This window comes from Mustelus asterias, chromosome 1, assembly GCF_964213995.1.
Source record: "Mustelus asterias chromosome 1, sMusAst1.hap1.1, whole genome shotgun sequence".
NCBI lineage: Eukaryota > Metazoa > Chordata > Chondrichthyes > Carcharhiniformes > Triakidae > Mustelus > Mustelus asterias.
The window spans coordinates 160,903,905-160,930,909 of NC_135801.1; the positions used below are offsets into that span (position 1 = coordinate 160,903,905).

The following is a 27,005-nucleotide window of genomic DNA, read 5'->3' on the forward strand; positions in this document are numbered from 1 at the left end:
TGGGATGAATGGCCTCCTTCTGCACTGTAGGGGTTCTATGGGAAATCAGACTATGACCTCAGGTTGTTAAGGAAACGGAAACTGGATGAAAAATAATACCCAAGGTTAGCAGAAATCAGGGGGCGATTCTCCCATCCCAACGCGCTAAAAAATTAGTGCGTCGGTCCGGAAGAATCACATGTGGGCCGGTTCGTGGGATTCGGTCCCAATGCGTGCACATCTCCCAGCACCAAATATACAGCGCAGTCGGGACCACACTGGAAACCAGCAGGACCAGCAGGTACGTCATTGTAATCTTTGAAGTCTCCGGGCCCGATAGTAAAATTCCCCAACCCGCCAGTAAAATTTCACTCCGGCTGGGTTTACAGTAGCTCCCCACTTTTGGGGAACTAGCGGGAGTCACTGCTGGAGTGGGTGGGGGGAATCGGGGCCCCCCGAGGGGGGTCGGGCGGTAGGGGGGGGGTGGTGCTGGTACCCCTGGGCATGGGCACCTGGGCAGTGCCAGCCTGTGTCCCCTGGCACTGGCTAAGGGGCAAAGTGCCCATACCCAAGGGGCACCTTGGCACTGCCCACCAGGCATTAGGCAGTGCCAAGAGGGCAGGGCCTAGAGTGGGGCCTAGGGGGCGGGGCTTAGGGAAAGTGTTACCCTGCATTCTACCATTGACACTTAACTACTGAGGAAAGGTAATTAACCTGAAACATTGAGATAAATTTTCAATAACACAAGGTTTTTTTTTAGGGGGAGTGCAGGCTGATTCATGTTAAGATTTTCACTTGAGTAGGCTGCGAATTGGCATGGGGATGTGTTTTCTGCAAATTAGGAACAACAGGCGGGCTCTCAAAGCTGATGGCCAATCAGAGGCTTATGAGCAGCAGAGAAGGACCCAGCTGCGTGTGAAGCAGGAAAGTAGGAGCCAGTCTCCACAAAAAGGTACTCCCTCAGCCACCTCATACAAGCTTCAGTAAGGACACAGCAGAAGCAGCCAGGCCATCACTGTGCCAGCAAGAACCCTTCTGTGTGATGGTTTTTAGCTATATCTGCACCTAGACCAGCAGGGAGAGTGTGTTGGCCTGCAGGAACACTGGCGTTCTAGCCTGTCACTCAGCACCCATCTCAAGGCAGTTGATTTTCCCCTGGTTGCATCAGGAAACTAGAGCCAACTGAAAAGTCCAAGTTATTCTCCCAAACTGGTTCTTAATAAGCCTATTTGCCAGCCGGCCTCATGGTGGGTGGACAACCTTTCCAGGCCCCGAACTTGTCTCTCCCAAAGTGGCTGCTGCTGGCAATGGTGCCCTGCATCTGACAAGCTGGCCACATTGCACCCCTACCTCCATTCCCACTTTCAAAGATGCCCCTCAAATTCATTGTGTTAACTCTGCATCACTCCAGATGTTCCCTGACTTGTTGGATGTTTGTGTCTTTTAATTTCTTTTGTCTTAGATTTCCAGCATGCACAGCATTTTGCCTTTGTGATTAATCATAGACTCCTACAGTACAGGAGGAGGCCATTTGGCCCATCGAGACTGCACTGACCACAATCCCATTCAGGCTCTATCCCTATAACCCCATGCATTTACTCTAGCTAGTCCCCCTGACACTAAGGGGCAATTTAGTATGGCCAATCCACCTAACCCGCACATCTTTGGCTTGTAGTGGACTAAAGTAGGGAAGTTTTCCATTTCCAAATAGTGATACCATTTTCCTGCATACGTGTGTGGACAAGTTGCATCAGCAAGTGTTACAGCTAGGAAGCTCCATAGCTCTGCTCCGTTCTGGGACCATTGCAGAAGGAGTTCTGTTTACACACACAAACCCAGTTCCTGCTGCCTATCTGGTGAAATTACAGGAGTGGAGCTTTGAGAAAATCCCTGGCCTATATGATTACATTTCATTCAGACACAATATACCACAGAACAAGAAATCTTCTCTCACAGATTGCATGACACTCTGTGTTACGAAGGCGCAGTGTTACAAAGTAATGAGGATGGCTGGAGGTTTGCAATTGTGAAATGCTCCCATCGCCGTTACTAATCTTAGACAGCTCATTGTGGAGAAGCATTGCATGAAACCTCGGACCTTATGCAGACAGAGGAGGAATCAGAAGCCAAGGCCGCTCACATATTACACGCTGATAGCCAGTTTCAGAGATGTCGCAGAGCAGGTTATACATTCAGCCACTCAGTTGGAATGATAGATCGAGGCCCATCCGGGGAAAAGTGTAAAAGCCATTTGAAAAAAGAAATGGTATCATCACAAAAGAGAAGTTATTTGGCTGAGCCCATTTATAAAGTTACATCTTATGCCAATTGCTTTTCGATATCGGAACCTTATTCCCACACAGGCCAATTGTGCTAAACATCTTGTTTACATGAGAAACAGACTCAGCTTTTGCATCAGCACAGACATTGTCACCTAATCTTGGTGCAAAGTAATCTAAAGTCCAAAAGGTTTATTTGGAATCACAAGCTTTTGGAGCGCTGCTCCTTCCTCAGGTGAGTCATCCTCCTCTGGAAGGAGCAGCGCTCCAAAAGCTCGTGATTCCAAATAAACCTGTTGGACTTTAACCTGGTGTTGTGACACTTCATACTGTGTCCCCCACCCCAGTCCAACGCCGGAATCTCCAAAGTAAACTGAAGCACATGTCTCAGCCACCTCGTGCTTGGCCTTGTATCCATGTGGCAGGATAACTGTAACCCTGTGTGCAACCCAGTTTTAAAACTTCTTAGTCCATTGCACCTCCTGGGATTTCTTAAACTTGAAGTTCAACGCTGGCAATTTTCAGCTAATTCCTAACATTATCATTTAATTTGGTATTCAGATGTGGGACTCCTGGTAAACAGCCATCAGTGAAACTTGGGTCTGCTAACTCCCCTACCTTATGTAGCGATACTCTTCACAGATATTACACAACAGTGTCTGTGGTTACTGCAAGTTTGGAAGCTGAGATCACGCAGTGCTCGCAGAGTTAATAAAGATTACAGCAAGCAAAACAATTTCTCCGCAACATAAACAGGAAATGACTTGCAGCTGTCACAAGTGCGATGGGTGCTTTGAGGGTTAAACACAGATATGAGGAACATTACATTCTACTGGAGATTCCTGGATGCCTCACAATTTTAAATATTTATGGAGCTTAGTTTTAAGATGCATTACTTCATCCCATTAAGAAATGCAGCAAGATAAACAATGCTGATTGCCCAACATTAACATTTAAAAGCTGTAAGAGTATCATTTTCTAAGCTAATTATTGACCAGTTAGAAGAGTTAAGTAATGTTTAGTGGTCATCAGACTGACCTCCCTTCTTTTCTTTAAAATGAATTATAGCCATTTTATATAATGGAGCAACTTTGCCTGGAAGAAGCCAATAGAAACATTTGTCTTTAAACCTCATCACTGGACTGTAATGTTATGCTTTTGAGTTATATACTGTTAACAAGCAACATTTTTATAGTGGTTTCAACATAAAGAAACATCTCAATGTGTTTTGAAATGGGCTTTGAAAATTGATGCTGAGTCAGGAAGAGAGAGGTTGGGAAAGGGTGAACTGTTTGGCTGAAGAGATGGAGTTCGAGAAGATAAGAGAGGGAAAGGTGTAAATGTCAAGAGTAAGAGTTGGAGAGAGTGGGTCCAATGCCATTGTAGGCTCTATCTCCAAAAGTGGGATGAGGATGAATAGAAAGCCAGAATCAAAGAAAGAGAACATTCAGAATGTCATGGATTTGCCTGGTAACAAGATCCAGAATTAGCAAATGGAATGATGGGATGTAATCGGCCTAGCAACAAGGGAGATACTGCAAGCAACCCACATTCAAAGGGGCTGATGAGATGCATCCTGTTTCCAGTAATGGGATTAACAGGTATCTAGATCAGATCAGATAAGATCAGATCAGATGTAAATAGCCCTATCATCAAAAAGCAGTTTCCTGAGATGACTGAGAAATCAAGGGAAGGCATATAGATGCTCATTTTTGAGTCAGGAATGTAGGAGAGACAGACAGTTCAATATACGGTGAGCAGAATCAAAGTCAACTCCTGCAGAAGCAGACCAGTTTAATATCTGACTGGAAGGCCAGTTTAACATCTCTCACTGGAAGTCTCGGGTAACATCCAGCAGTCAGCTAACAGCAGAGGTCCTTTTTTTAAAGTCTTAGAGTGAAGTTCAAGCAGAAACTTTTGTGAAGGCAGTTTACCTATCTTCGCTGAACCAGGCAAAGGACTGGATAATCCTTCTGATACTGTGTGGCATATTTATAGATTTGTTTAAGGTGGATATTGTTTGAGGAATGTGGAAGTTTTACTGAGTTCAGGTATTGGGGATATAGTTTGGAACAAGGGGTAATATCTAGATAAAACGGTGTGAAGGTGTATTACGTCACTGTTTATGTGTCTTATAGAATTATAGTCCTGTTTGTGTGTATTTGTCTTTTCTCCCATTTAATAAATAATCTTTAGGGTTAATCTTTAGGAAAGAGTTATAGAACAAAGAGATCTAGGGGTACAGGTTCATAGCTCCTTGAAAGTGAGTCACCGGTGGACAGAATGGTGAAGAAGGCATTCAGCATGCTTGGTTTCATTGGTCAGAACATTGAATACACGCATTGGGACGTCTTGTTGAAGTTGTACAAGGCTCTAAGACTTTAAAAAAAGGACCTCTGCTGTTAGCTGACTGCTGGGGGTTACCCGAGACTTCCAGTGAGAGATGTTAAACTGGCCTTCCAGTCAGATATTAAGGTCACACTTGGGCTACTGTGTACAGTTCTGGTCACTCTATTAGAGAAGGGATATTATTAAACTAGAAAGAATGCAAAAAAGATTTACTAGGATGCTACCGGGACTTGATGGTTTGAGTTATAAGGAGCGGCTGGATAGACTGGGACTTTTTTCTCTGGAGCGTACGAGGCTTAGGGGTGATCCTATAGAGGCCTATAAAATAATGAGGGGCATAGATCAGCTAGATAGTCAATATCTTTTCCCAAAGGTAGGGGAGTCTAAAACTAGAGGGCATCGGTTTAAGGGGAGAGGGGAGAGATACAAAAGGGTCCAGAGGGGCAACTTTTTCAGAGTGGGTGGTGAGTGTCTGGAACAAGCTGCCAGAGGCAGTAGTAGAAGCAGGTACAATTTTGTCTTTTAAAAAGCATTTAGACAGTTACATGGATAAGATGGGTTTCGAGGGATATGGGCCAAATGCGGGCAATTGGGACTAGCTCAGGGGTTAAAAAAAGGGATGGCATGGACAAGTTGGGCTGAACTTATGTGGAGCATGTCCTACGTACAGTGACCCACCCAGCGTGCTGATTCCAGCCTCTTGCGCGGGATGAGGTCCCGCCCCGCCCTTTCCAGCGCGAATCCCCCGATGCACTCTGTGATGCACAGAGTGCCGGAAATTCGTTCCACTAAGTGCGCCCAAAAAAAGGCTGAAAATGTTCCCATTTTCCCACCCATTGGGAGCTTAGTGTTTGTTTGGGAGAATCCCAGCCACTTTTTTCCCATCTGATGAGCAATCATTCACTACTATTTGCTTTTTATCCATTAGCTAATTTGGTATCGACACATCCATTACCCCTTTAATCCAATGGGCTTCAATTTTGCAAACAAATTTATTATGTGGCAAGAGATGGAGCTTCACACAAATTGAAGTTTATGAAGAATTAGACATCAGCAAGATGGTGCTGAAATAATTCAATCTGGAACAAAAACAGGTGAGAGTTTCAACAGCAGAAGTTAAGACAGACAATGTTATGAAGGTGCAAGGAAAGGATCTTGGTGATAGATGGGATGTTGTGTTTAAAGGTCACCTTCTATTGAATAACATGGAAGATCTGAAGGGAGTTGAGAGTTTGTTTGGGAAAGCAGATGGATATAACCATTTTGTAATTCTAGACATGGAGCAGAGGGTACGAATTGGATCAAAAATAATGGATTCACTTGTCTGAATGTTGATCTAGAAGTAGTTGGTTCTCATTCAGGATTTGATGTCAGACAAGTGGGTGACATCCAAATTCTGTATGAGAATGAAGCATTTCCTGTTCAACATGGGGGAAACTGAAGCTGGGGAGTTGAGGGAGATTTTCAGGTTCAGTCATACACCATCAGGATACATGTGAAAACTAACGACATAGCTCTAAATGATATCGGTGAGAAGGAACGTACAGTTCACAAGTGGAACACAAGAACACAAGTAGTAGAAGCAGGAGTAGGCCATCAGGCCCTTCAAGCCTACCCCGCCATTCACTACAACCATTGCTGATTCATGCCAGCCTCAGCTCCTTTTCTGTGCCATTGAGTCATCGCCCTCTATCACAAGAAGAGGACTGAGGACAGATTCTCTGAGAACTATAGAAGAATCAATGTTACAGGAAGGAAAATATACAGGAATGGCAATAAACCATTATCTGGAGATGCATTTGCTGTGTTTGGAAAGGTGAGAATGAAACCATGCAAGGATATTCCATGGAACTGGATGTTACAGCACCAGGGAGCTGGGTTTGATTCCAGCCTTGGGTGACAGTCTGTGTGGAGTTTGCACATTCTCCCCATGTCTGCGTGGGTTTCCTCTGGGTGCTCCTGTTTCATAGAATCCATAGAATCCTACAGTGCAGAAGGGGGCCACTTGGCTCATCGTTTCCTCCCACACTCCAAAGATGTGCAGGTTTGGTGGATTGGCCATGCTAAATTGCCCCTTTGTGTCACAAGATGTGTAAGTTAGGGGGATTAGTGGGATAAATATGTGGGATTACGGGGATAGGGCTCTGTCAGAGAGGCGGTGCAGACTCAATGGGCCGAATTGCCTCCTCCTGCACTGCAGGGATTCAATGAGCTATAATCTACATGAGAACTGTACGAGAATGGCATGATCAATCTTTCTCAATGTCAGATAGATCCAGGAGAATGAGGATGGATGAAGTACCACAATCATAATAATTAGAATACCGTTCAAACTTCAGCAGGGGCATTTTGAGAAGATGGTGATGAGCTGCCTTCTCGAACTGCTGTGGTCCACATGGTGTAGATACACCCACAGTGCTGTGGGTTCCAGGATATTGTTCCCTTAACTGTGAAGGATTAGCAATATATTTCCAAATCAGGATGGTGTGTGGCGTTGAGGGGAAATTGAAGCTGGTGGTGCTCCCATGCATCTGCTGCCCTGTCCTAGGTGGTAGAATTTGCAGTTTGAAAGGTGCTGTTGAAGGAGCTTTGGTGAACTGCTGCAGTACATCTTGTGGATAGTAAACACTATGCCACTGTGCATTGATGGCAGAGGGAGTGAATGTTGAAGGTAATGTTTCGGGTGCCAATCAAGCAGGCTGCCTTGTCCTGGCTTATTTCAAGCTCCTTGAGTGTTATTGGAACTTCACTCATCCTGGCAAGTGGTGAGTATTCCATAACATTCCTGATTTATGCTTGTAGATGGTGGGTATGGTTTGGGGATTCAGGAAGTGAATTACTCTCCACAGAATCCCTAGTTTCTGACCTGCTCTTGAAACCACAATAATTATATGGCTGGTCCAGTTCAGTTTCTGGTCAAAGATTATTCCAAACACATGGATTACGAATGGGACTCATTTAAGTTTATGGTTAACACAGAGACTAGGAAAGCACATTGAGTTACCCGGAGTTGTGTGGGAGTCAAGTAGGAGAGCATGTGATGGAAGTCATGGAAAATGTGGGGCAGGGGTAACAGAGTTGGGGCAAAACTGCAAGTCAATGTTGCAAGATTAGGATAAATAGGATAGTGTGGAGACGTTAGGGTAGGGTGAAAGACAGAAGTGAAGAATTCAGGGAAGTAGTTGCATCGATATTCCCTACGCTTGACAGGAAGAAATCTTGGAGCTCTTCCTATTTGATGTGTGAAGTGCAGGTAGATAGGACATGGAAGAGGAATTTAAAGAAAAGATTAGTTATGACACAAGAATTTTAGGATATATTTACCTTCTAGGATGATCTGGAATAGTAAGTCGTTCTAGCTAAAGACATTAAGATGCAGTAATGTGATCGCACCTGATCTAGCAATGTGGAACAAAGTCAGTTGCAACCCATTATTGTTCATCTTTGATCTTGAGGGGGAAAGAAGTTGAGCTGCAGCAGAAGAGAGCTGGGCTGAGAATTAGTGATTAACTTGATAGGAATAAAGAGAATGGTCAAAATTCTCCCGTCTCACCCACTGCAGGAATCATCGCAGGCGAGACAGGAAATTTGGCGGACCATTCAAAGATCCGTTGGGTTCTGCTGTAAATTTCAGGTCTTGGACATGCCTGCGGCCGGAGGATTCTGTTCAATGAAAACAGAAGCCAGTAAATAGTGGCAGACACATCAAAGCTTGTGGCAGGTCGAAGGTTAGGATGCACAGATTGAAGTTTCAAGGAAGCTGGACAGAGAGGGGCACAAGTATAAAAGCCAAGGAAGAAAGCTAATGCAATGTTGGCATTTAGCTCTAGAGGCTACAATACAAAGAGGAGAACTCTAAGTCAGTTTTAGGCAACTTTGGTCAGACACCAGCAAGAGTATTGCATTCAGTTCTGGACACTGTACCTCAGGAAGGATATATTGACGTTGGAAGGGGTACAGTGTAGATTTGCCAGGTGGCATTATAGGAAATGAGTATTTTTTTGGAAGGATGATTTGGATGCAATGTTCTAGCAGCAAAATTGAGACAATAGGCTTTAAAAACCCATTTCTCCATTTGCCTCCCTAAGACAGAGAATGCACACGATGAGAACTCCTGGGTCATCAGATATAACATAACCAAAACAAGATAGAAAATATATATTGATATATTCATCCAACTTGCATAATAACTGCTAATGTAAAACTTTTAAATCAAGCTGGCTTTTGACAATTGGCACTTGACAGGAAACAATGAGGGTGTGATAAAAGATCTCAATTAGAAGCATGTTAATTAGATTTCGAGACATACCTTGGAACTGGCGATCTTTCATTTTCTTGCAGATTAGCAGTCCATCTTTCTTGGATCCTCCTGCTGCAAGTGTCTCATTCAGAGCTATAGCATACAGCATGATCCCATCATAAAAACACCCAGCGATAAAATTCACCTGCAAAAACACAAAACATGTATTTTCAGCTAAGCCTTTAAGTACAACGAATTAGAAGCTAATCAAAAGATTGGTGGGGAGTGATCCTGGGTTTTAGCAATTCTGTATAGTGATTCACAGCTACACCTGAACTGCAGCAGAAAGCCCTGTAGCTTTGTTTATTGATTTATTTATTGTCACAAGTAGGCTTACATTAACACTGCAATGAAGTTACTGTGAAAACCTTTGTACCATTATGGTGGAGTTGTTTGAGTTTGACAGCCCCCAGTATCCTTTTGGAGGGAGAATTGAAATTTAACAAGACCTGAGGTTTGGCACTATTCAGTGTTACAAAAAAAATCAGGACCATCCATCCCCCAGTGCTTTCCAAGACTCAGGCACTGAGCGCACACTGTCCTCAAGTTATTTTGATTCATTTTTGGGATGTGGGCATCATTGCCCACCTTTCATTGTTCATGAACTGCTGCACGATGTGAGGGTTACTGATCCATTTCAGAGGGCAATTAAGAGTCAATACATTACTGGGGGAATGAAGTCGCATGCAGTATTATGACTGATTTTGTATGAGTGAACCACAGATGACTCAGAACAGGTTTCGGGTCACTTTATTCTCAAGCATGAACAGGGAGATTCTGGTGTTTACATGAAAGCTGCATATATTTACATCATGCTTGGCACGTACAGACATTGTTTAAATTTCAATCTAACAGTACATATAGGCTTTATCAAAACAGGCACAGCTTGTACTTGGGGGTGGCACGGTGGCACAGTGGTTAGCACTGCTGCCTCACATCGCTAGGGATCCGGGTTTGATTCCCGGTTTGGGTCACTGTCTGTGTGGAGCTTGCACATTCTCCCCGTGTCTGGATGGGTTTCCTCAGGGTGCTCCGGTTTCCTCCCACAGTCCAAAGATATGCTGGTTAGGTGAATTGGCCAGGCTAAATTCTCCCTCAATGTACCCGAACAGGTGCCGGAATGTGGCGACCTGGGGATTTTCACAGTAATTTCATTACAGTGTGAATGTCAGCCTACTTGTGAATATAAATAAACTTTTTTAAAAACTACTTTGTCCTAACTTATTTTGGTTTGCAAACTCATATCTATCACTTGAAGCCGTACAGAGGTCACTAGGCATACTCGCTAACTATTCACCCACGTAAGGAGTCTTTGTTTATATCAACATGTTCTTTTCCCTTGATTGTGGAATTTTAATTAAACTTGCCAACAATTTTATATAGATTTCCATTTAACCTTTATAGAGATCCCTTAATAACCCATACTCGCTGTTTGCCCTAAGAAATTGTTGGAAAAAACCATATTCATTATTTCCCTCTAACATTCTAAAGAGGCTTACTCGTCCATTCCAGAGAGCAATCAAGAGTCAATAAATTACTGTGGGAATGGAGTCACACCTAGTCTGGCAGGTTGGGGGTGGCATCCAAGGAAGGAACAATGATGAATCAACTGGACTTTTACAGCAGTCCAATATCTTCATGCTCACTGGTGGTGAAACTAAAATTTTTATTCCAAATTTATTTAACAAACTGAATTCGTATTGATAAACTGCCATGGTGGGATTTGAACTCTCTAGATTATGAGACCAGCAACATAACATAACGTAACATAACCATTAGCACCAGGTAACGCCAGCAGTGTAGTTAGCGGTGGTTAGTAATAATCATCTTGATTAAGCTTTGAATATTGAAAAAGTGGAAAACAGCCACTTTTTAAATAACCTCCATCATGCATAGGGGAACAGCACTGATTTGAAAGAGTGAATATTGCTGGCATCATATCCTGCTTTGAAAATGGTGAAATAAATTATTCTTGCAGTAAGTACTGTATCTACAAAGTAGCTCAATCCATTTCCTCTACCTAATTCTGATTGGCACTAAGAAGTAATTCTGGATTCTTGGGACCTCTTCTGGGGCAGGTGGGACCTGTACAAGAGAGATGGGTTACACCTAAACTACAAGGGGACCAATATACTTGCAGGGAGGTTTGCTAGTGTTATTGGGGAGCGTTTAAACTAGATTTGCAGGGGGATGGGAACCAGAGTGCCAGAGCAGATAGTGGAGCAGTGGTAAAAAGACAGGTTAGTTCAAGTAAAATCACAAATGGAAGGGTTGAGTGTGGTGGAAATAATCTTTTGAGGTGAGTCTATTTCAATGCCAGGAGTATTGTGGGGAAGGCAGATGAGCTGAAGGCGTGGATAGACACATGGAAATATGACATTATAGCCATTAGTGAAACTTGGCTATAGGAGGGGCAGAACTGGCAGCTCAATGTTCTGGGGTTCCAATGTTTCAGGCGGGATAGAGGCAGAGGGATAAAAGGTGGGGGGATAGCATTGTTGGTCAGGGAAAATGTTACAGCGATACTCAGGCAGGATAGATTAGGGAACTTGTCTACAGAGGCCCTATGGGTGCAGCTGAGAAACAGGAAAAGTATGACCACATTAATGGGGTTGTATTATAGACCACCCAATAGTCAGCGAGAATTGGAGGAGCAAATCAGCAGAGAGATAGCTGACAACTGCAAGAAACACAAAGTTGTGATAGTAGGGGATTTTAATTTTCCACATATAGATTGGGACTTGCATACTGTTAAAGGTTTAGACAGGGTAGAGTTTGTAAAATGTGTTCAGGAGAATTTTCTACATCAGAATATAGAGGTGCCAACGAGAGAGGATGTGATATTGGATCTCCTATTGGGAAATGAGTTAGGGCAGGTGATGGATGTGAGTGTGAGGGAACACTTTGGATCCAGTGATCATAATGCCATTAGTTTCAACCTGATCATGGATAAGGATAGATCTGGTCCTCGGGTTGAAGGTCTGAACTGGAAAAAGGCCAAATTTGATGAAATGAGAAGGGGGGAAGTGTGGATTGGCACAGGCTGTTCTCTGGTAAGGATGTAAATGGAAAGTGAGAGGCCTTCAAAGGAGAAATTTTGAGAGTGCAGAGTTTGTATGTTCCTGTCAGGATTAAAGGCAAAGTAAATAGGAATAAGGAACCTTGGTTCTCGAGGGAGATTGTAACACTGATTAAGAGGAAGAGAGAGTTGTATGAAATGTACAGGCAGCAAGGAACAGATCAGATGCTCGAGGAGTATAAAAAGTGCAAGAAGCTACTTAAGAGGGAAATCAGGAGGGCTAAAAGAAGACATGAGGTTGCTTTGGCAGACAGAGTGAATGAAAATCCAAAGAGCTTCTACAGGTATGTTAGGAGCAAAAGGATAGTGAGGGATAAAATTGGTCCTCTTGAAGACCAGAGTGGTAGACTGTGTATGGAACCAAAAGAGATGGGGGAGATACTAAATGGTTTTTTTGCATTCGTATTTACTGAAGAAACGGGCATGGAGTCTACGGAAATAGGGCAAACAAGTAGGGAGGTCATGGAACCTTTACAGATTAAAGGGGAGGAGGTGCTTGCTGCCTTGAGGCAAATCAGAGTGGACAAATCCCCAGGACCGGACAGGGTATTCCCACGAACCTTGAGGGAAACTAGTGTTGAACTTGCAGGGGCCCTGGCAGGCATATTTAAAATGTCAGTATTCACGGGGGAGGTGCCGGATGATTGGAGGGTGGCTCATGTTGTTCCGTTGTTTAAAAAAGGTTCCAAAAGAAATCCGGGAAATTATAGGCCAATAAGTTTGACGTTGGTGGTGGGCAAGTTATTGGAAGGTGTGATAAGGGATAGGATCTACAAATATTTGGAGAGACAGGGACTTATTAGGGAGAGTCAACATGGCTTTGTGCGTGGTGGGTCATGTTTGGCCAATCTATTAGAGTTTTTCGAGGAGGTTACCATGAAAGTGGATGAAGGGAAGGTGGTGGATGTTGTCTACCTGGATTTCAGCAAGGCCTTTGACAAGGTCCCTCATGGAAGGTTAGTTAGGAAGGTTCAGTCGCTGGGTATACATGGGGAGGTAGTAAATTGGATTAGACACTGGCTCAATGGAAGAAGTCAGAGAGTGGTTGTGGAGGATTGCTTCTCTGAGTGGAGGCCTGTGACTAGTGGTGTGCCGCAGGGATTGGTGTTGGGTCCATTGTCGTTTGTCATCTATATCAATGATCTGGATGATAATGTGGTAAATTGGATCAGCAAATTTGCTGATGATACAAAGACTGGAGGTGTAGTGGACAGTGAGGAAGGTTTTCAAAGCTTGCAGAGGGATTTAGACCAACTAGAAAAATGGGCTGAAAAATGGCAAATGGAATTTAACGCAGACAAGTGTGAGATATTGCACTTTGGAAGGACAAACCAAAGTAGAACATACAGGGTAAATGGTAGGACTCTGAAGAGTGCAGTTGAACAGAGGGATCTGGGAATACAGGTACAGAATTCCCTAAAAGTGACGTCACAGGTGGATAGGGTCGTAAAGAATGCCTTTGGTACATTGGCCTTTATAAATCGGAGTATCGAGTATAAAAGTTGGAGTGTTATGGTAAGGTTATATAAGGCATTGGTGAGGCCGAATTTAGAGTATTGTGTACAGTTCTGGTTACCTAGTTACAGGAAGGATGTAAATAAGGTTGAAAGAGTGCAGAGAAGGTTCACAAGGATGTTGCCAGGACTTGAGAAGCTGAGTTACAGAGAGAGATTGAATAGGTTGGGACTTTATTCCCTGGTGCATAGAAGAATGAGGGGAGATTTGATAGAGGTGTATAAAATTTTGATGGGTATAGATAGAGTGAATGCAAGCAGGCTTTTTCCACTGAGGCTAGGGGAGAAAAAAACCAGAGGCTATGGGTTAAGGGTGAAAGGAGAAAAGTTTAAAGGGAATATTAGGGGGGGCTTCTTCACGCAGAGAGTGGTGGGAGTGTGGAATGAGTTGCCAGATAAAGTGGTAAATGCGGGGTCACTTTTAGCATTTCAGAAAAACTTGGATGGGTTCATGGATGAGAGGGGTGTGGAGGGATATGGTCCAAGTGCAGGTCAGTGGGACTAGGCAAAAAATGGTTCGGCACAGACAAGAAGGGCCAAAAGGCCTGTTTCTGAGCTGTAATTTTCTGTGGTTCTATGGTTCTATGGAAACTCATTCAATTGATATCAGAAATGGGGTGGAACTGAGTTTGACCAGGATTCTGCTTTTATTTCTAATTTTTGCCATTTTCCTTGGGGGCCATAGAATCTGTTTCACTCCTACTGAGGGGAGGATGCGTAAGGCCGTTCCTGTGCTACAGTACAAATTTAACTCCATGTCGGCCTCAGGGGATCTCGAGCTACCTGAAGATGCAGTGACCAATGGTGGTGCAATTAAAATTGGGGATGTACAAGAAACCAGAATTAGGGGAGTGCAGATATCTCAGAAAGTTTTGTGGTTGGCGGAGATGGCTGAGATTGGCTGGGGCATGGCCATGAAGGGATTTGAAAACAAAGATGAGAATTTTAAAACCACAGCGTTGCTCCACTGGGAGCCAATATGGTCAGTGAGAACAGGAGTAATAAGGGAAAGGGGCATAGTGTGAGTTAGGACACAGGCAGCAGAACTGTGAATGACCTCCGGTTTATGGAGGATAGTATGTGGGAGACCAGCCAGGAGTGTACTGGAATAATCAATTCTCAAGGAAACAAAGGCATGGATAATAGTTTCAGGAGCAGATGCGCTGAGCTAATGGTGAAGTTGGACAATGTTATGAAATTTGAAATAGACACTCTTAGTTGTGGTATGATTATGAGGTTGGAAGCTCACCTCTGGGTCAAATGTGAATAGACTTGCTTAATTTTAGACTGTTGCCTGGAAGGAGAGTGGAGTCAGTAGCTGAGGAACAGAGTTAAAGTTTATTTATTAGTCACAAGTAAGGCTTACATTAACACTGCAATGAAGTTACTGTGAAATTCCCCTAGTCGCCACACTCCGGCGCCTGTTCGAGTCAATGCACCTTACCAGCACGTCTTTCAGACTGTGGGAGGAAACTGGAGCATCCGGAGAAAACCCACGCAGAAACGGGGAGAACGTGCAAACTCCACACAGATAGTGACCCAAGCCGGGAATTGAACACGTGTCCCTGGCGCTCTTTGGGGCACTGAAAACAATGGCATCGATCTTCCCAATATTTAATAGGAGAAAATTTCTGCTGATGCAGTACTGGATGTCACATAAGCAATCTGATAATTTAGCAACAGCAGATGAATTGAGAAAGGTGGCGGTGAGGTAGAACAGGGTATTATCACCGTCTACAAGAAAACTAACACTGTGCTTTCAGAAAATTATGCTGAGAGACAGCATGCAGATGAGAAATAGAAATGTCTGAAGAAAAGATCCTTGGAGGATACCAGAGGTAACAGTACAAGAACTGGAAAAGAAGACATTATAAGTGATACTCTGGTTATGATTAGATAGATAAAAATGGAGCCCGTTTAGAGAAGTCCCACATAATTTGAGGATGGTTTGGTAGTGGCATCATGCTGCAGTTGTCGGAAATGGTGGACGATGATCGTTTGAATGCGGGTGCTGACAGGGTGAAACGTGAGGACAAAGGGGAGGGAAAGGAAGAGATGAGAGCAGTGGCGCAGGAGTTTGGCCAGACATGGTTGAGAGCCCTGTCAACAACAGTGAGTGAGTAAGGAAGAAGGAAGATATATCAGCAGCTCTGTTTTGGACAGTGGTATCGTCAGAACAGATGCAACGGAGGCGAAGGAATTGACAGATGGGATTGAGATTGATGAAGGAAATGTAATAAATATTATCTAAATGGATTTTGAGACATGATCAACAAAGTACCACACAACAGACTAGTTAAAAAAATCGAGGCTCATAGAGTAGAAGGGTCGAGGTCTCATTGGATTAAAAAATTGGCTTTGGGACAGAAAACAGTGAGCTGTGAAAATGGTCTTTTTCCAGAGTGCGGTATGGTAATGAGGCTCCCCAAATGTCAATGCTAGGACCACTGGTACTTTTTGCTATCTGTAAAGGACATGGGTCTTGGAATGCAGAGTAGAATTTAAAACTTGAATTTAAAAATTTTAAAGATATGAGGGGGGAATATAACGAGGAACATTTTTTACATAATGAGTGGTAGTTACCTGAAACTTGCTGACAACGAGTGTGGTGGGAGTAGGAACAATTAATGACTTCTAAAAGAAATTGGATGGGCATTTGAACAAAATAAACTTGTAGGGTTATATGGGCTAAGTGGGGAGTGAGACTAACTGGATTGCTCTGCAGAGAATCACCATGGACTTGATGGACCGAATATCCTCTTTCAATGTTCCATGTGTGACACTGGTAGAAACATAGAAACATAGAAACCCCACAGTGCAGAAAGAGGCCATCTGGCCCATCGAGTCTGCACCGACCACAATCCCACCCAGGCCCTACCCTCTTATCCCTACATGTAGTTATGTGATAAAACAATAATGGAATCACAGAATCCATACAGTGCATAAGGAGGCCATTCAACTCATCAAACCTGCACTGACAACAATCTAACACAGGCCCTAACCCTGTAACCCCACATATTTATCCTTCTAGTCCCCATGACACTAAGGGGCAATTTACTTTGGTCAATCCACCTAACCCACACATCTTTGGAGTGTGGGGGGAAACCAGAACACTCAGAGGAAACCCACACAGACATGGGGAGAACGTGCAAACTCCACACGGACAGTCACCCAAGGTTGGAATTGAACCCAAGTCCCTGGCGCTGTGAGGCAGCTGTGCTCACTACTAATGGAATTGTTAATTGAGATCTTTATCAATGCCCACAAACAACACAGATTGCACTTCAGAAGTAATTCATTAAGTGTGAAGGATATTGTACCATTGGGGTTCTATGAAGAGGCTATGACAACCATTTGCATTCTCTCATTATTTTTATATAAAGACCAATGTTTTTCATTTTAATCTCACACCACTGCACTGTAACAAAGCAAATGACAATTCATTATCTGCTCAATGACATGAGCTTCTGTAAAACAGGAAAAAATAGACTACTACCTAGGAAATTGAGCAAAATTAAAATAGTTTCTGAAATTGTGTTGATAAAAGTTGTTGTGTGGAGGTTCTGCCCTCTATTTAATACTATAATCTAATCATTCTAGTCCATGTACTGAAAGCAAACCAATATTGTCTGTCCAGGCTAGTGAGAATCTTTTTCAGACTGTTTAGCAGTCTACAGGGACAATTCTTTAAAATATTAAAGCATTTGGTAAACAAAACACTGCTCAGTTGTGGCTCTAATTCCATTTCCTCCCTGCCCATAACCTTTGACTCCATTAACAATCAAAAATTGGTCTAACTCAAGTCTTGAATATATTCAGTGTCCCAACCTCCAGTGCTCCCTTTGGAAGAGAACTCCAAACATTAATGACTTTCTGAGAGAATAAATTCTTACTCATAGAAGCGTAGAAGATATGAATAGGAGGAGGCCATTTGGCCCTTTGAGCCTGCTCCGCCATTGATCACAATAATGGCTGACCGTCCAACTCAATAGCCTAATCCTGCTTTCTCCCCATAACCTTTAATCCCATTTGCGACAAAGGTATCATCATTGAGCAAGTTACCATTACTAGTTAAATCTTTGCATAGTACAAGATACTTGTGGATCTCTCTGGCATCGAAAGCCTCCTTTGCACCAACTTCTAGAGCTTCTCCGCACAGCTCATCCTCATCATCACACTCATTCTCAGACTCCTCATAGAGGATGTGGCTCATTCCAATTCATCCTCCTCTGCCAGGGCCTTCCCTCTCTGGAACACGAGGTTGTGTAAGGTGCAGCAGACCATGACCATGAATTATACCTGATCAGATCGGCACCCGTACAGCCCAAACAGTTAAATCTCATTCTGAGCACGCTAATGGTCTGCTAGCTGATGGCTGTGGTGGATGCATGGCTTACAAGGCACCTCTTCTCTGTCTCTGTTTGTGAATGTTTCACTGGGGTCCCGAGTCTTTCTTGAGCGGACATTCTTTGCCTCCCGGACTCTAGCCAACCAAATGTTTTGGTGACCAAAAGATTCCAAGCGCCTGAGAGGGCTTAAGCACGTAGGAGTCATGGCTGCTCCCAGGAATCCTTGCACACCCCTGCATAATCCTCTTGCCAAGGTCACAATCAAGCTGGACATTGACTGAACGGATTCTTTCTCTGTTAACAAAAGTTGCTGGTTGTCCTGATGGTGCTTTGATGACCCCACGCACAGTGGGGAAGCCAGCATTGCTTGTCAAACCTCTGGTTCGCTTAGCTTGACCGCTGCTGTCTACGCTGAATGTGGTGAATTCCTTGGCACACTGAAAGTTTGTATCTGTCACAACCTTGATACAATAATGGGTTGCTGTCGTGAAATGCCACAAAAGACGCTGGCTGATGCCTGGAAAGACCCAGATGCAAAATAATTCAAGGCCACTGTAATCCTGAAAGCAACAGGCATAGAGTGGCCACCAACACAATTGGAAGCCATCTCCGCTGCCCACATGTCACACAGTGATATGATTATCTCCCTGGAGAGACACAGTCATCTCAGGGACTGATGCTCTGAATGGCATCCTTTGCCTTTGCATTCAGTTGGTAGGATAGTGCCATCTCCTGTTTCTGCTGCTGTTGTCTCTCTTGTTTAGGCCCCTCTTCAACAGCAGGTCCCTCACTTGCCAGGACCACAAGGCACATATGTCCCTGTACAGCTGCCCTCCTCTGTCCCCTTTTCCTTCCTCTTCACTGATGGAGGGGGAATTCTCCAGAGTGCACTATGCCCATGAGGAACAATGAGTTCTGGGTGTTGTACTGGAGCCATTAAAGATCACTGGAGCCCTGTCTGCAGGTCCTCTTTCTCTCTTACGAAAGGTTTGGAGAAATAAATCTCTGAAAGAACACTTGCAAACAGTCCCATCTACAATAGCAGACTCTTCTGTTAAACGCAGCCATATTATATTAATTATTTGGATGAGAATATCAGAGGCATGGTTAGTAAGTTTGCAGATGACACCAAGATTGGTGGCAGAATGGACAGTGAAGAAAGTTATCTCCGATTGCAATGGGATCTTGATCAATTGGGCCAATGGGCTGACGAATGGCAGATGGAGTGTAATTTAGATAAATGCGAGGTGATGCATTTTGGTAGATTGAACCCCAGGGCAGGACTTATTCCGTTAATGGTAGTGCATTGGGGAGAGTTACAGAACAAAGAGATCTAGGGGTACATGTTCATAGCTCCTTGAAAGTGGAGTCACAGGTGGAGAGAGTGGTGAAGAAGGCATTCGGCATGCTTGGTTTCATCGGTCAGAACATTGAATACAGGAGTTGGGACCTCTTGTTGAAGTTGTATAAGACATTGGTAAGGCCACACTTGGAATACTGTATGCAATTCTGGTCACCCTATTATAGAAAGGATATTATTAAACTAGAAAGAGTGCAGAAAAGATTTACTAGGATGCTACCGGGACTTGATGGTTTGAGTTGTAAGGAGACGCTGGATAGACTGAGACTTTTTTCTCTGGAGCAGAGGAGGCTGAGGGGTGACCTTATCGAGGTCTATAAAATAATGAGGGGCACAGATCAGCTAGATAGTCAATATCTTTTCCCAAAGGTAGGGGAGTCTAAAACTAGAGGGCATAGGTTTAAGGGGAGAGGGGAGAGATACAAAAGTGTCCAGAGGGGCAACGTTTTCACACAGAGGGTGGTGAGCGTCTGGAACAAGCTGCCAGAGGTAGTAGTAGAGGCGGGTACAATTTTGTCTTTTAAAAAGCATTTAGATAGTTACATGGATACGATGGGTATAGAGGGATATGGGCCAAATGTGGGTAATTGGGATTAGCTTAGCGGTTTCAAAAAAAGGGAGGCATGGACAAGTTGGGCCAAAGGGCCTGTTTCCAGGCTGTAAACCTCTATGACTCTATGACTCATGGTCTCACCTACAGGCCTTTTTATCCATCCTGGAACTGTCGCCTCCTCATATGTGCCATGACTCACTCTCAACAATTTTCCCATGTGCCTGGTAAAAAATGGAGTGAGCCACCTAATATCTCAGCCGATTGCCTTGTTAACAAACTAAATTAATTGTTAATGAATTATTTTTAAATGGCCGGTGAGCTAACGAATTTGGCACCCACATAGCTTCTGTATTATCCCACATTGTTGTGATAGTGTTGGAGCTGGCCATCCAATGTCATCACACCAAATGGGTGCGGGGGTGGGGGGGTATATTTGCGGGGGGACAGGGGTGGAAATGGGGACAGTGTACCTCATTTGGCTTGATAAAATACAGGTCATAGATCCAGCAATAATTGAAACATGCCAACTTCGGATTAGTTATTTTTATGAAGAGTTCAAGAGCCCCTTTTTGATTTGGAATTTTTACCATCAATTAATTACCATGCTATTTATACCAAAAATGTGTCCAGAAGCTTTGGTTAAGGAGTTTATCATCTGTAAAATAGAAGGGGGAGCATATTTAGGACCGAGTTGAGGAGGAACCTCTTCACCCAAAGGATTGTGAATCTGTGGAATTCCCTGCCCAGTGAAGCAGTTGAGGCTGCCTCGTTGAATGTTTTTAAGGCAAGGATAGATAGATTTTTTGAACAATAAAGGAATTAAGGGTTATGGTGAGCGGGCAGGTAAGTGGAGCTGAGTCCATGAAAAGATCAGCCATGATCTTATTGAATGGCGGAGCAGGGTTGAAGGGGCCAGATGGCCTACTCCTGCTCCTAGTTCTTATGTTCTTATGTTAACAAAATACTGCAAATAATTATGGAAGTTTGAAATAAAAACAGAAAATGTTGGGAATGCTCAGCAGGTCAGGCAGTGTCTGTAGAGAGAGAAAAACAGAGTTTGAGTTTCAAGCTGTTGACCTTCCATTGACCAGAAATGTTGAGATAGTTGTTTAATTTTCGAGTGGGAAACAGGGGCCGGGCCCTGAAACCACACCCCTGAGTGGGAAACAACTGTTCTCTGGCATTTTGAGCAGGAGTCCCCTTAATTGCCATGAAAACAGGTTCAGCATTCAAGTAAGGATGGTAGGTGGATTCCCAAAGCTGGAAGGCCAATCAGAGGCCCTCCAGCTTGAGAGGAGCAGCAAGATACATAAAGGGTTAGTAACTGAGAGTATAGTAAGGGGCTGAGGACACAGCCTTGTGGGGCACTGGTGTTGAGGGTGATCGTGGAGGAGGTGTTGTTGCCTATCCTTACTGATTGCAATCTGTGGGTTAGGAAGTCTTGGATCCAGTCACAGAGGGAGGAGCCGAGCCCCAGGCCACAGAGTTTGGAAATGAGTTTTGCAGGAATAATGGTTTTGAAGGCTGAGCTGTAGTCAATAGCTGTCTTTGTTATCCAGGTGTTCCAGGGTTGAGCGAAGGGCCACGGAGATGGCATCTGCTGTGGACCTGTTGCAGCGATAGTCCAATATAGTGGATCCAGGCAATCTGTGAGGCCGGAATTGATTCGTGCCATGACTTATCTTTCGAAGCACTTCGTAATGATGGATGTCAGAGCCACTGGACGATAGTCATTGAGGTACGCTGCCTGGCTTTTCTTTGGTATAAGGATCATCTTCTTGAAGCAGATAGGATCCTCAGATTGTTGTAAAGAGAGGTTGAAGATGTCTGCGAATACTCCCACCAGCTGGTCCGCGTAGGATCTGAGTGCTCGTCCGGGTACCCCATCCGGGCCAGTCGCTTTCCGTGGATTGACTTTCAGGAAGGCTCTGACGCCTGCAATGGTGACCTTGGATACGGGTTCAGCTGAGGCTTCCGGAGCGGAGGGCGTGCACTCACTGACCTCTTTCTCAAATGTGTTGAACTCATCAAGGAAGGATGCATTGATGCCGGTGATTCTACATGCCTTCATCTTGTAGCCTGTTACGTCTTGCAAATTGCCATAACATTCAGTTTTGATGGGGCTGACATTTCTTGGAGCTTATCAGGAAGGAGGTATGTGTGAAATGGTGTTGACATCTTTCAAACATAAAATAAACAGAAAATACTCCTTCCTTCTGCAAACTCAAATCACCCTTCTGGGCTCAAAAGAGGTGATGTTCTGAGTTTTTGCTGAGGATAGGACTCCTTGCAGACAGGGTCACATTCCTCATTCTGTACTTTCTTCATTCTATTCTTCAAATTTTTAACATCTAAGCTTCTAAGCAATGCCTCCTGATTCACCTCATTCTTTTTTTTCCTTTTGCCTTGAGAACACTACTTAAGTTTCAACTTGACAAAAATCCCTCCATTTAAACTGACAAGCGATATGTGTGACAAAGTCAAGATTATTGAGAATCACCAACATCACCAAAAGAGAATAAAGTACAACATTGAAACTTTGGGGCAGAGTTTCTACTTCGGTGCAATTGCTGATTCAGAATAAATTGTACCCAATATTGTACTAGTTTGGAATTAACTTCTATGGGCCCGATTTTCACGCAAAAACTTGGTAAAGTCGGGCATGAGGTGAGTAGCGCGATCTGCTCGCCTCCGCGCTGGTTCCCCTTTTACCAAAGCCCAAAAATAGCCGTGATCAGGACCGCGCCCAAAAGGGCGCGACCGCTATTTAAATGTATTTGCATGCATTTAAATTGGCTTAATAGGCTGCACACCCAACTTTACCGGCACTTCCCCCCTTTACCACCACATTCATCCATCCGGAAATCGGCGCAAAACAAACATGCTCCATACAAGTTTGATTTGGGTGCTCCAGTTAGTGAGGAACTCTGCTTGAGATCGGTTGGGGGGGGGGGGATCGCCGCTGCCACTCTGCCTGAGATCAGGGGGTGGAATGAGGGTCCCCTGCCACTCTTCCTGAGATCAATGGGGGGGAAGGGGGAGGGTGAATCACTCTGCCTGAGATCAGTGGGGGTGAAGGGGGAGGGGCCGCGATCAGTCTGGGTGGCAGAGGGGGTGGGGCTAAAGTGGTCAGTAATGTTGTGGAGGTGGGGCAATGTCTGTGGGGGTCAGGGGGAAGCATTATCCGGCCCGGGAGGGATGTGGCAGGGGAGCAGCATTCTATCATTTATTTTCTGCGCATGCGCAGTTGGAGGTGCCAATCGGAGCTGCAAGGTTTAGGGCGCTTTAAGCCCCGCCCACAGGCTTATGCAGCGCGATTCGGACTCGCTGATATTTTTGCAGGCACAGTGCATATGGGAGCGCCTCAGAACGGGTCTAAAAGTCAGATCTGAAACACTCCCAGTTTCAAATCCACCCAGCATCTAGAGTCAAAATGGTAAAATAGGGCCCTATATATCTGAACAGAAAATCTGCCATAACCTCGCACAATTAGACAGTATTTTAGAAGATTATTTTTTGACTATTTGCTTAAAAAATATCGCCTGATGTATTTTAGAGTGGTAACCTGGTAGATTTTAACTAATGAAGCTGAAAAATGGGTTTATCACAAAAATAAGCATTTCAAGCCGACTGGCTATCCTATCACTGTATGAGGAACCAAATTATTGACAATGACTTTAAAAAGATTACACAGAGCAATTTGCTGATTATATTGATTGAAAGTAGTCATAGGAGCATAGAAAATAGGAGCAGGGGAGGGCTGATTGTCCAACTCAATACCCTGAACCCACCTTCCCCCCGTATCCTTTGATCCCTTCGCTCCAAGTGCAATATCTAACTGCTTCTTGAAAACATTCAATGTTTTGGCCTCAACTGCTTTCTGTGGTAGCAAATTCCATAGGCTGACCACTCTCTGGGTGAAGAAATTTTTGAAATCATAGAAACCCTACAGTGCAGAAAGAGGCCATTTGGCCCATCGAGTCTGCACCGACCACAATCCCACCCAGGCCCTACCCCATATCCCGACATATTTACCCACTAATCCCTCTAACCTATGGACACTAAGGGGCAATTTTTTAGCATGGCCAATCAACCTAACCCGCTCATCTTTGGACTGTGGGAGGAAACCGGAGCACCCGGAGGAAACCCACGCAGACACGAGGAGAATATGCAAACTCCACACGGACAGTGACCCAAGCCGGGAATCGAACCCAGGTCCCTGGAGCTGTGAAGCAGCAGTGCTAACCACTGTGCTACCGTGCCGCCCATGATGAAGAAATTTCTCTTCATCGCTATCCTAAATCCTGTACCATCAGACTGTGACCCCTGGTTCTGGACTCCCCCACCATCAGGAACATCCTTCTTGCATCTACTCTGTCTAATCCTGTTAGAATTTTATAGGTTGCATTAAGAACACTCTTATTGTTCTAAACTCCAGTGAATACAATCCTAACCGAGTCAATTTCTCCTCATACATCAGGCTTACCATCCCAGGAATCAGTCAGGTTGACCTTCTCTGCACTCCCTCTAGAGCAAGAACATTCTTCCTCAGATAAGGAGACCAAACTGCACACAATATTCCAGGTGTGGTCTCACAAGGTCCTGTATAATTGCATCAAACATCCCTGCTCCTGTACTTGAATCCTCTGGCTATGAAAGCCAACATACCCATTGCCATTTTTACTGCCTGCTGCATGTTTAGTGCTAATGTGGAGATGCCGGCGTTGGACTGGGGTAAACACAGTAAGAAGTTTAACAACACCAGGTTAAAGTCCAACAGGTTTATTTGGTAGCAAAAGCCACACAAGCTTTCGAGGCTCTAAGCCCCTTCTTCAGGTGAGTGGGAATTCTGTTCACAAACAGAACTTATAAAGACACAGACTCAATTTACATGAATAATGGTTGGAATGCGAATACTTACAACTAATCCAGTCTTTAAGAAACAAAACAATGGGAGTGGAGAGAGCATCAAGACAGGCTAAAAAGATGTGTATTGTCTCCAGACAAGACAGCCAGTGAAACTCTGCAGGTCCACGCAACTGTGGGAGTTACAAATAGTGTGACATGAACCCAATATCCCGGTTGAGGCCGTCCTTGTGTGTGCGGAACTTGGCTATCAGTTTCTGCTCAGCGACTCTGCGCTGTCGTGTGTCGCGAAGGCTGCCTTGGAGAACGCTTACCCGAATATCAGAGGCCGAATGCCCGTGACCGCTGAAGTGCTCTCCAACAGGAAGAGAACAGTCTTGCCTGGTGATTGTCGAGCGGTGTTCATTCATCCGTTGTCGCAGCGTCTGCATAGTTTCCCCAATGTACCATGCCTCGGGACATCCTTTCTTGCAGCGTATCAGGTAGACAACGTTGGCCGAGTTGCAAGAGTATGTACCGTGTACCTGGTGGATGGTGTTCTCACGTGAGATGATGGCATCTGTGTCGATGATCCGGCACGTCTTGCAGAGGTTGCTGTGGCAGGGTTGTGTGGTGTCCTCCAGACGCTGAAAGATGCCCTCATAAGAACAGGATATGGCGCTAGACTCATTGATCAACAGTTCCAACGCGCCACAGCGAAAAACCGCACCGACCTCCTCAGAAGACAAACACGGGACACAGTGGACAGAGTACCCTTCGTTGTCCAGTACTTCCCCGGAGCGGAGAAGCTACGGCATCTCCTCCGGAGCCTTCAACATGTCATTGATGAAGACGAACATCTCGCCAAGGCCATCCCCACACCCCCACTTCTTGCCTTCAAACAACCGCACAACCTCAAACAGACCATTGTCCGCAGCAAACTACCCAGCCTTCAGGAGAACAGTGACCAAGACACCACACAACCCTGCCACAGCAACCTCTGCAAGACGTGCCGGATCATCGACACAGATGCCATCATCTCACGTGAGAACACCATCCACCAGGTACACGGTACATACTCTTGCAACTCGGCCAACGTTGTCTACCTGATACGCTGCAAGAAAGGATGTCCCGAGGCATGGTACATTGGGGAAACTATGCAGACGCTGCGACAACGGATGAATGAACACCGCTCGACAATCACCAGGCAAGACTGTTCTCTTCCTGTTGGGGAGCACTTCAGCGGTCACGGGCATTCGGCCTCTGATATTCGGGTAAGCGTTCTCCAAGGCGGCCTTCGCGACACACGACAGCGCAGAGTCGCTGAGCAGAAACTGATAGCCAAGTTCCGCACACACAAGGACGGCCTCAACCGGGATATTGGGTTCATGTCACACTATTTGTAACTCCCACAGTTGCGTGGACCTGCAGAGTTTCACTGGCTGTCTTGTCTGGAGACAATACACATCTTTTTAGCCTGTCTTGATGCTCTCTCCACTCCCATTGTTTTGTTTCTTAAAGACTGGATTAGTTGTAAGTATTCGCATTCCAACCATTATTCATGTAAATTGAGTCTGTGTCTTTATAAGTTCTGTTTGTGAACAGAATTCCCACTCACCTGAAGAAGGGGCTTAGAGCCTCGAAAGCTTGTGTGGCTTTTGCTACCAAATAAACCTGTTGGACTTTAACCTGGTGTTGTTAAACTTCTTACTGTGTTTAGTGCTAGTCAGTGTCTTGGTAAATATAAAAAGTGTAATAAATTAAATGAGTAGCTTTTAAAATATGTATATTGGTGCCCTTGTGTCTAAAGAACAGCTTCATTTTTAACACCTCCTCGAAAAGCTCCAATTAGCAAAAATGCCCAATGATGATTCATTTGATCTGGGGGCGTGACCACTTTTGTGGGTGTGGCCAGTTGTCAGCACTGTTTTTTTTTAATCAGTGCAGACCTTTAGCGGAAACTTGACTTCTACTGAATGTAATTCTGCTTAAACTTTGGTCATCATTTGTTCTGGTATCACCACTTCTGGGTGAATTTTGTTAAGAGAACCAGCAGAACCCAATGTAAAACTCTAAGCCTTCATATTTATTTGAACCATGAATTAAGAATATTTTCACAGGGAGGGTTTAAACATGTTTGGCAGGGGGGTGGGACCCAAAGCAATAGGGGGACAGAAGAGAAGGTTAAGGACAGCACAGAAGTTAAAGAGAGCACATTAAATTGCATTTATTTCAATGCAAGAGACCTCACGGGCAAGGCAGATGAACTCAGGGCATGGATGGGTACATGGGACTGGGATATTATAGCAATTACTGAAACATGGCTAAGGGGGGGACAAAGCTGGCAGCTCAATATTCCAGGGTTCCAGATGCTTTGGAAAGATAGAACAGGAGGTAA

The 27,005-nt window shown here is 44.4% G+C and overlaps 1 protein-coding gene across 1 annotated transcript in view; it reads right to left on the bottom strand.

Annotated features, from left to right (window-relative positions):
• The window catches only part of npr2 (natriuretic peptide receptor 2), a 163,054-nt gene that overhangs the window by 122,435 nt on the left and 13,614 nt on the right, over positions 1-27,005 (bottom strand). The window contains exon 4 of the mRNA XM_078222101.1: positions 8,917-9,052. Within this exon, the coding sequence (XP_078078227.1) occupies positions 8,917-9,052 (136 nt within the window). The remainder of the gene's footprint in view (positions 1-8,916; positions 9,053-27,005) is intronic.